We start from the raw sequence: 10,651 nt of genomic DNA on the forward strand, positions 1-10,651 counted from the left end.
TGTTTGTGTCTATCACCCCTGTTTGCTTGTGTCTATCACCCCTGTATGTTTGTGTCTATCACCCCTGTATGTTTGTGTCTATCACCCCTGTCTGTTTGTGTCTATCACCCCTGTTTGCTTGTGTCTATCGCCACTAAGCTTGAGTTTGTTTGCGTTCCAATAAACTTTGAGTGCATTCGAAGACCGTCTTTATCCGTTTGTTTCATACTGCACGCAAGGGTTGTTGTTTATCCTCATAGTTTACCAGTGACATCTGTGGGAAAACTCCATCTTCTTTCAGATAGATTGGTCCTTGGGGCTGGATATCTAGCTGAAAGGAGCGAGCTTCTCCACAGCATCCTTGTTCACTTGACTGTCTTGTCTGTTGTACTGTATTACTCATCGTTAGGGTAACGTCAGTGTGTTGTAACGTCTGCGTGTTTTGTGTTGTAACGTCTGTGTGTTGTAACGTCTGTGTGTTGTAACGTCTGCGTGATGTAACGTCTGTGTGTTGTAACGTCTGTGTGCTGTAACGTCTGTGTGCTGTAACATCAGTGTGTTGTAACGTCTGTGTGTTGTAACGTCTGTGTGTTGTAACGTCTGCGTGTTGTAACGTCTGGCGTGTTGTAGCGTCTGTGTGTTGTAACGTCTGTGTGTTGTAACGTCTGTGTGCTGTAACGTCTGTGTGCTGTAACATCAGTGTGCTGTAACATCAGTGTGTTGTAACGTCTGTGTGTTGTAACGTCTGTGTGTTGTAACGTCTGTGTGTTGTAACGTCTGTGTGTTGTAACGTCTGCGTGTTGTAACGTCTGTGTGTTGTAACGTCTGTGTGTTGTAACGTCTGTGTGTTGTAACGTCTGCGTGTTGTAACGTCTGTGTGTTGTAACGTCTGTGTGTTGTAACGTCTGTGTGTTGTAACGTCTGTGTGTTGTAACGTCTGTGTGTTGTAACGTCTGTGTGTTGTAACGTCTGTGTGTTGTAACGTCTGTGTGTTGTAACGTCTGTGTGTTGTAACGTCTGTATGTTGTAACGTCTGTGTGTTGTAACATCTGTATGTTGTAACATCTGTGTGTTGTAACGTCAGTGTGTTGTAACGTCTGTGTGTTGTAACGTCAGTGTGTTGTAACGTCTGTATGTTGTAACGTCTGTGTGTTGTAACGTCTGTGTGTTGTAACGTCTGTGTGTTGTAACGTCTGTGTGTTGTAACGTCTGCGTGTTGTAACGTCTGCGTGTTGTAACGTCTGTGCTTCCTCTCTGTTGTAGAAGTGGAACTCCGTCTCCCAAGAGGACGTTGACGACTCGGTCGCCTGCCATCAGAGGAAGCAGAGACCGGTTCACTGGAGAGTCCTACACCGTGTTAGGTAAACGTGCACCTGCAAACACACACAGAGTAATGTAGCAGAGACAGGTTCACAGGAGAGTTATACACTCCTAGGTAGGTAAACACAACATCACTGTGTTAGGAGGAGTAAACACAACATCACTGTGTTAGGAGGGTAAACACAACATCACTGTGTTAGGAGGTAAAACACAACATCACTGTGTTAGGAGGGTAAACACAACATCACTGTGTTAGGAGGTAAACACAACATCACTGTGTTAGGAGGGTAAACGCTACCAACCTTAAAAGCACTCACATCTGTAGCCATGAAGTGCTTTAAAAGGCTAGTCATGGCTCACATCAACACCATTATCCCAGAAACCCCAGACCCGCACCAATTTGCATACCGCCCCAACAGATCCACAGATGATGCAATCTCTATTGCACTCCACACTGCCCTTTCACACCTGGACAAGAGGAACACCTGTGTGAGAATGCTGTTCATTGACTACAGCTCAGCGTTCAATATCATACGGTCTTCCAAGCACAACACCAAGCTCAGGATCCTGACACTGAACAACACATGAGTGTTGTGTCAGTCTCACCACCCACATAGTCAATATAGTGGTGTGTTGTCACTGCTCTGTCAGATGGTTAATAAGAGTGCTCGGTAAATATGTTCAACAGGGTTTTCCTGTTCCTGTGCATTTGCAATGTTTCAGGTGTCGGTGTTTGTCCTCCACAACCCAGGAATAACATGACGATGTAATTATATCATATCCCTCCCAAGGGATTGAAAAGGTTTCCTGTCCTCCACACCAGTAATGAATAACACTATGCACGTCTGTGTAGTGATTGATTCAAATGTCCTGTCTGTCCTCTCCAGTCACCAGCCAGGTATTATGTAAGGCGTTATAATAGCATAGTGTCCACCCACCAGGTGACACCAACATGCAAATTGTGTAGCTTGCTCTGTCTGTCACGAAAGGGATTGATAAGCCTTAATGCCTGTCCACCCCCCACCCCCAGGTGATACCAGTATGGACTGTGGTCAACACTACTGGGAGGTGAAAGCTCTTAAAGACTGTAAGTCATACAGTGTCGGGGTCTCCTACAGGAACCTGGGAAAGTTTGACCAGCTGGGTAAGACCAACACTACCTGGTGTATCCACGTCAACAACTGGCTGCAGTCCTCCTTCGCTGCCAAGCACAACAACAAGGCCAAGAGCCTGGACGGCACCGCGCCTGGACGCATCGGGGTCTTCTGTGACCTGGACTCAGGTGGGTTTATACAGTATAATATGAGGGGTTATTCAACACACTATGAGGGCCTTCTGTGACCTAGACTCAGGTGGGTTTATACAGTATAATATGAGGGGTTATTCAACACACTATGAGGGCCTTCTGTGACCTGGACTCAGGTGGGTTTATACAGTATAATATGAGGGGTTATTCAACACACTATGAGGGCCTTCTGTGACCTGGACTCAGGTGGGTTTATACAGTATAATATGAGGGTTATTCAACACACTATGAGGGCCTTCTGTGACCTGGACTCAGGTGGGTTTATACAGTATAATATGAGGGGTTATTCAACACACTATGAGGGCCTTCTGTGACCTGGACTCAGGTGGGTTTATACAGTATAATATGAGGGGTTATTCAACACACTATGAGGCCCGGGGTCTGTCTGTGACCTGGACTCAGGTGGGTTTATACAGTATAATATGAGGGGTTATTCAACACACTATGAGGGCCTTCTGTGACCTAGACTCAGGTGGGTTTATACAGTATAATATGAGAGGTTATTCAACACACTATGAGGCCCGGGTCTGTCTGTGACCTGGACTCAGGTGGGTTTATACAGTATAATATGAGAGGTTATTCAACACACTATGAGGGCCTTCTGTGACCTGGACTCAGGTGGGTTTATACAGTATAATATGAGGGTTATTCAACTTTACTATGAGGGCCTTCTGTGACCTGGACTCAAGGTGGGTTTTATACAGTATAATATGAGGGTTATTCAACACACTATGAGGGCCTTCTGTGACCTGGACTCAGGTGGGTTTATACAGTATAATATGAGAGGGGTTATTCAACACACTATGAGGCCCGGGGCCGTCTGTGACCTGGACTCAGGTGGGTTTTATACAGTATAATATGAGGGTTATTCAAACGCACACTATGAGGGCCTTCTGTGACCTAGACTCAGGTGGGTTTATACAGTATAATATGAGGGGTTATTCAACACACTATGAGGGCCTTCTGTGACCTGGACTCAGGTAAGGTTTATACAGTATAATATGAGGGGTTATTCAACACACTATGAGGCCCGGGGCCGTCTGTGACCTGGACTCAGGTGGGTTTATACAGTATAATATGAGTGGTTATTCAACACTATGAGGCCCGAGAGGGGCCGTCTGTGACCTGAACTCAGGTGGGTTTTATACAGTATAATATGAGGTGTTATTCAACACACTATAGGGCCTTCTGTGACCTAGACTCAGGTGGGTTTATACAGTATAATATGAGGGTTATTCACACACTATGAGGGCCTTCTGTGACCTGGACTCAGGTGGGTTTATACAGTATAATATGAGAGGTTATTCAACACGTATAGGAACCACACCTGGGTTCAAAAATAGAAATATTTCAGATACTTTTTAAGTATTTGCTTTAGCGGTGCCGGAGATGGCAGAAAAGTGGTGTTTACACTTTGGGGACTATTTAGTTGGTTACGTTTCGGCAGAAAGCTCAGTCAAGCACAGCTAGCTAAAGTAGGAGCTGGCAACCGTTGTTGATCATACATTTTATGCAGGTAGGAGCTACTGAGTTACAAGGCGGGTCCTCATTATTGTTCTACGATACAGATTGGTGTGTTTTACTGTCAGTCAGGGTGGAATACAGACCATCGGATACGGCCATATTGGATTTCATCTCCCTTCCCCAGGAAATGATGACAAACAAAGGCGTTTCTGCTCTGACTATCAGACACACTTTACACCGATGCGTCTCTGCGCGGTGACGTGGACACAGTAGTTTGAATTCTGTTTTGTTTTCTCTTGGTCTCCCTCAGGACAACTGTCCTTCTACAACGCTGAAACTAAGCAGTTGATCCACACGTTCAAGGCTAAGTTTAGCCAACCTGTTGTACCAGCCTTCATGGTAAGTTTTGTCTGTATTGTGGTTGACCGCCACTCCCACACACCTCTATATTATACCCCCTGCCGGTCCTCCAAGAACTGGAAAAGCACCCAGAGAACTTATCTTGCTTCTTGAACTAAACACTCTGATACGCTGTCTCTCTGGGTAAGAGCCTCTGATACGCTGTCTCTCTGGGTAGAGCCTCTGATACGCTGTCTCTGGGATAAGAGCCTCCAGATACGCTGTCTCTCTGGGTAGAGCCTCTGATACGCTGTCTCTGGATAAGAGCCTCTGATACGCTGTCTCTCACTATAAGAGCCTCTGATGCGCTGTCTCTCTGGAATAAGAGCCTCTGATACGCTGTCTCTCTGGGTAAGAGCCTCAGATCGCTGTCTCTCTGGATAAGGCCTCTGATCGCTGTCTCTCACTATAAGAGCCTCTGATACGCTGTCTCTCTGGGTAGAGCCTCTGATATGCTGTCTCTCTGGATAAGAGCCTCTGATGCGCTGTCTCTCTGGGTAAGAGCCTCTGATACGCTGTCTCTCTGGATACAGAGCCTCTGATACGCTGTCTCTCTGGATGAAGAGCCTCTGATCTTCATCTCTGGATAAGAGCCTCTGATACGCTGTCTCTCTGGATAAGAGCCTCTGATACGCTGTCTCTCTGGATAAGAGCCTCTGATACACTGTCTCTCTGGATAAGAGCCTCTGATACGCTGTCTCTCTGGGTAAGAGCCTCTGATACGCTGTCTCTCTGGATAAGAGCCTCTGATACGCTGTCTCTCACTATAAGAGCCTCTGATACGCTGTCTCTCTGGATAAGAGCCTCAGATACGCTGTGTCTCTCTTGATAAGAGCCTCTGATACGCTGTCTCTCTGGATAAGAGCCTCTGATACGCTGTCTCTCTGGGTAAAGAGCCTCTGATACGCTGTCTCTGGATAAGAGCCTCTGATGCGCTGTCTCTCGGATGAGAACTCTGATCATGTCTCTCTGGATAAGAACCTCTGGAAATCTGCTCTCTCTCTGGATAAGAGCCTCTGATCGCTTCTCTCTAGGTAAGAGCCTCTGATACGCTGTCTCTCTGGATAAGAGCCTCTGATACGCTGTCTCTCTGGGTAAGAGCCTCTGTCGCTGTCTCTCTGGGTAAGAGCCTCTGATACGCTGTCTCTCTGGATAAGAGCCTCTGATACGCTGTCTCTCTGGATAAGAGCCTCTGATACGCTGTCTCTCTGGATAAGAGCGTCTGATACGCTGTCTCTCTGGATAAGAGCGTCTGATACGCTGTCTCTCTGGATAAGAGCCTCTGATACGCTGTCTCTCTGGGTAAGAGCCTCTGATACGCTGTCTCTCTGGATAAGAGCCTCTGATACGCTGTCTCTCTGGATAAGAGCCTCTGATACGCTGTCTCTCTGGATAAGAGCCTCTGATACGCTGTCTCTCTGGATAAGAGCCTCTGATACGCTGTCTCTGGGTAAGAGCCTCTGATACGCTGTCTCTCTGGATAAGAGCCTCTGATACGCTGTCTCTCTGGGTAAGAGCCGGTCCCTAGGGGGCCAATACGACACATGTTACACAAAATGGGGGTTTAAAAGAGAGAGAGAGTGAGAGTACATGAGAGAAAACCCCACTTGAGTGCATTAGTCAGCTATGCTTATTTTAACCCTAACCTTACCCCGGACTGACGCTCTTATGGGTCAGAATATAATGATGTAATTACGTGTTGATGGTCTCCAGATGGGGTGTCTCTGCTTAGACCAGATTCCGACCTCTCTGATGACGGCACGTCTTCGGTTACCGGGGTAACTCTCTGTTTCTCCTCACGATGTCAGTGTCCTTTCTCTTAGTGGTCTGTTTCCTGGTCCTCGTTCTGAAAAGGGGTCTTCGGAGGAGGGCTAAATCAGCCATGTGGATGGTTCCAGCGCAGGATAGAAAACAGTGTAGACACACGGTTCCTTGGAGAGTGGTGACCAGGTGGTCCTGCTGGAATTCACCCCTTGGAGAGTGGTGACCGGGTGGTCCTGCTGGAATTCACCCCTTGGAGAGTGGTGACCGGGAGGTCCTGCTGGAATTCACCCCTTGGAGAGTGGTGACCGGGTGGTCCTGCTGGAATTCACCCCTTGGAGAGTGGTGACCAGGTGGTCCGGCTGGAATTCACCCCTTGGAGAGTGGTGACCGGGTGGTCCTGCTGGAATTCACCCCTTGGAGAGTGGTGACCAGGTGGTCCTGCTGGAATTCACCCCCTTGGAGAGTGGTGACCAGGTGGTCCTGCTGGAATTCACCCCCTTGGAGAGTGGTGACCAGGTGGTCCGGCTGGAATTCACCCCTTGGAGAGTGGTGACCGGGTGGTCCTGCTGGAATTCACCCCTTGGAGAGTGGTGACCAGGTGGTCCTGCTGGAATTCACCCCTTGGAGAGTGGTGACCAGGTGGTCCGGCTGGAATTCACCCCCTTGGAGAGTGGTGACCAGGTGGTCCTGCTGGAATTCACCCCCTTGGAGAGTGGTGACCAGGTGGTCTGGCTGGAATTCACCCCTTGGAGAGTGGTGACCAGGTGGTCTGGCTGGAATTCACCCCTTGGAGAGTGGTGACCGGGTGGTCCTGCTGGAATTCACCCTTGGAGAGTGGTGACCGGGTGGTCCGGCTGGAATTCACCCCTTGGAGAGTGGTGACCGGGTGTTCCTGCTGGAATTCACCCCCTGGAGAGTGGTGACCAGGTGGTCCTGCTGGAATTCACCCCCTTGGAAGTGGTGACCAGGTGGTCCTGCTGGAATTCACCCCTTGGAGAGTGGTGATCAGGTGGTCCTGCTGGAATTCACCCCTTGGAGAGTGGTGACCAGTTGGTCCTGCTGGAATTCACCCCTTGAGTGGTGACCAGGTGGTCCTGCTGGAATTCACCCCCTTGGAGAGTGGTGACCGGGTGGTCCGGGCTGGATTTCACCCCCTTGGAGAGTGGTGACCGGGTGGTCGGCTGGATTCCACCCACTTGAGAGTGGTGACCGGGTGGTCCGCAGTTTCACCTTTCAGATACAGCTACTCGTCCGTCTGTTGTTAAAGGTTCCTTTGTCTTCTTCAACCTTGGGTTGAGTTTTGGAGTTTCCTGACCACTCAGACCTCGGCTGAGTTTTGGGTTCTTGACTCAGACCTCGGCTGAGTTTGGGTTTCCTGACCACTCAGACCTTGGCTGAGTTTTGGGTTTTCTTGACCACTCAAACATTGGCTGAGTTTTGGGTTTCCTGACCCTCAGACCTCGGCTGAGTTTTGGGTTTCCTGACCACTCAGGCCTCGGCTGAGTTTTGGGTTCCTGACCTCAGACCTCGGCTGAGTTTTGGGTTTCCTTACCACTCAGATCGCTGAGTTTGGGTTTCTTGACCCTCCAGACCTCGGCTGAGTTTTGGGTTTCTTGACCACTCAGACCGTGGCTGAGTTTTGGGTTTCCTGACCACTCCAGACCTTGGCTGAGTTTTGGGTTTCTTGACTCCAGACCTTGGCTGAGTTTCGGTTTCCTGACCCTCCAGACCTCGGCTGAGTTTTGGTTCTGACTCCAGACCTTGGCTACGAGTTTTGGGTTTCTTGACTCAGACCTTGGCTGAGTTTGGGTTTTTGACCTCAGCCTTGGCTGAGTTTTGGTTTCCTGACCACTCAAACATTGGCTGAGTTTGGGTTTCTTGACCACTCAGACCTCGGCTGAGTTTTGGGTTTCTTGACCACTCAAACATTGGCTGAGTTTTGGGTTTCTTGACCACTCAGACCTCGGCTGAGTTTTGGGTTTCTTGACCACCAGACCTCGGCTGAGTTTTGGGTTTTTGACTTTTTTGTTGTTGACTTTTAGACCTCGACTGCAGCTCGGGTCACTTGCCCTGATCTGTTAATTCTTAACTCACAGGTCTTATACCCTCAGGTCAGAAGTGGGCGTAACCGCCTTCAGGGCAAGTTCTCTGGGCGTAACTAGTTACGAGGCAAGGTCTGGATTTTACTCAAATCCAATTTTAGACAACTAACGTCACCTTTCATCTTTACCAAAACATTCTCTTTGATCTGGACATTTTCCACAACGTACAATATATAAACATCATGCACATACTAGGAAAACTCTTAAAGTTACACTGTTTTTCATCATAACGTCGTCCTTTAACTTTTAATAACATGACAAAACAACATTACATGTTAATATTCCATCTGTCGTCATGACCACCGCTTGTGGCTGACGAAACCTATTGTCCCACAGTCCATTTTATTTTATGTTAATGTCCTGAGGGCGGTTCTCCAAGGGACAAAGGAATTTTGTCTGCTGCCTTAGTTTTACAATGGGCGTGAGGTGTCATAACCCCCCCATCTCCATACCTCTCCATCTCTTCCCTCTGGTGGGTGTGAGAGGATCTCTGTAGGATTGTGGTCCACGGTAACCTGACCAGGCCAGTCATGTGGTTTTGAGCGGTCTACAGGTGGGCAATGTTGTTGACTATGATGAGGTTTTGTATTCATGTGATGTGTTCCTAGGTTTGGTGTGGTGGATTGAGCCTCAGCACAGGATGCAGGTCCCTAGTGCAGTCAAGAGTTTGTGAAGAACGAGAACGGCCTGGGCATCCAACAGCAGCCTCTAACAGCATGGCCCAGTAGCCCAGACTGACTGGATGCGTCTGGAACACCTATTCCCTAGAACCCTCTAACTCAACTCTGGGGCTCCAGGCCATTTCCACTGCGTTTTTTTCCCATTGTCCCGCTCTAATCAGGGACTGATTTAGACCTGGGACACCAGGTGGGTGATTCCCCTCTAATCAGAGCCTGATTTAGACCTGGGACACCAGGTGGGTGATTCCCCTCTAATCGGGGCCTGATTTAGACCTGGGACACCAGGTGGGTGATTCCCCTCTAATCAGGGACTGGTTTAGACCTGGGACACCAGGTGGGTGATTCCCTCTAATCGGGGCCTGATTTATACCTGGGACACCAGGTGGGTGATTCCCCTCTAATCGGGGCCTGATTTAAACCTGGGACACCAGGTGAGTGATTCCCCTCTAATCAGGGCCTGATTTAGACCTGGGACACCAGGTGGGTGATTCCCCTCTAATCAGGGCCTGATTTAGACCTGGGACACCAGGTGGGTGATTCCCCTCTAATCAGGGGCCTGATTTAAACCTGGGACACCAGGTGGGTGATTCCCCTCTAATCAGGGACTGATTTAGACCTGGGACACCAGGTGGGTGATTCCCCTCTAATCAGAGCCTGATTTAAACCTGGGACACCAGGTGAGTGATTCCCCTCTAATCAGGGCCTGATTTAGACCTGGGACACCAGGTGAGTGATTCCCCTCTAATCAGGGCCTGATTTAGACCTGGGACACCAGGTTGGTGCAATAATGATCAGGTAAAACAGAAACCCAGCAGGCTCCAGACCTCGTGGGGTCAGAGTTTCAATACCCCTGACCTCGTGGGGTCAGAGTTCAATACCCCTGACCTCGTGCGGTCAGAGTTTCAATACCCCTGCTCTATAGGCACTATATAAGGAATAGTGTGCCAATTCAGATGCAACCAATGATTAACTGAACTCGCTCCTGTTCTGACTTCCTGCTTCCTGTGCAAGTACAATCCCTTCCTGTTCTTGATCTGTCAGTCAACCCAGAGCCGCCCCAACGCATGAGAAACACTGAGCCTATTTCTCTGTCTGGCGCTAGAAGAAACCAAACCAGCCTCGCCTTCCCTCCTCATAGTTTAACCAAGCAGCTACAGACCCTTAAAGGAAGATCTAGCCCCGTGGTGCACAACCATGACCCAGCTGCAGCTTTAGGGGTTAGGGGAACCCTCTGAACCATGTTCCAGATCTCTTAGGGGAACACCCATAGAGACCCATCGAACACCCATAGGATTCTCATTCTGTATCAGGAATGCTAGATGTTTCATCAGGGAATAGACCAGTGCTTTTCTCCCTTGTTTTAGTTAGAATGCTGAGTTTTAGATCATTCTGTATCTCTCTGAAGTGTGAAGGTGTGTTTTGGCATGATGAGAAACTCTGCTGATTACTTTACCAGCTGTATATTGTCTCCTATATTTTTGTTTTTTATGTATGGCAGTGTGAGTGATTGGCTTAGATACACTTCCTCTCTCCTCGAGGCTTCTTTTGGTTTGAACCCTCAGTTTCTTCAGTATGGTACTGAACAATACCTTTGACCTCGTGGAGTCAGAGTTCAATACCTTGTCGGAACAGAACTG

At 48.6% G+C, this 10,651-nt stretch overlaps 1 protein-coding gene across 1 annotated transcript; it reads left to right on the top strand.

Annotated features, from left to right (window-relative positions):
- Positions 1–1,231: 1,231 nt before the first annotated feature.
- On the top strand, positions 1,232–9,062 carry LOC127923471 (FSD1-like protein; the record flags this gene model as incomplete). Its single annotated transcript, XM_052507547.1, has 4 exons — positions 1,232–1,340; positions 2,330–2,581; positions 4,380–4,468; positions 8,943–9,062. Coding segments are annotated over 4 exons (570 nt in total), but the record flags the coding sequence as incomplete, so codon positions are not given.
- Between the last annotated feature and the right edge of the window lie 1,589 nt (positions 9,063–10,651).

The sequence above is a fragment of the Oncorhynchus keta genome, unplaced genomic scaffold, assembly GCF_023373465.1.
Source record: "Oncorhynchus keta strain PuntledgeMale-10-30-2019 unplaced genomic scaffold, Oket_V2 Un_contig_2989_pilon_pilon, whole genome shotgun sequence".
Lineage (NCBI taxonomy): Eukaryota > Metazoa > Chordata > Actinopteri > Salmoniformes > Salmonidae > Oncorhynchus > Oncorhynchus keta.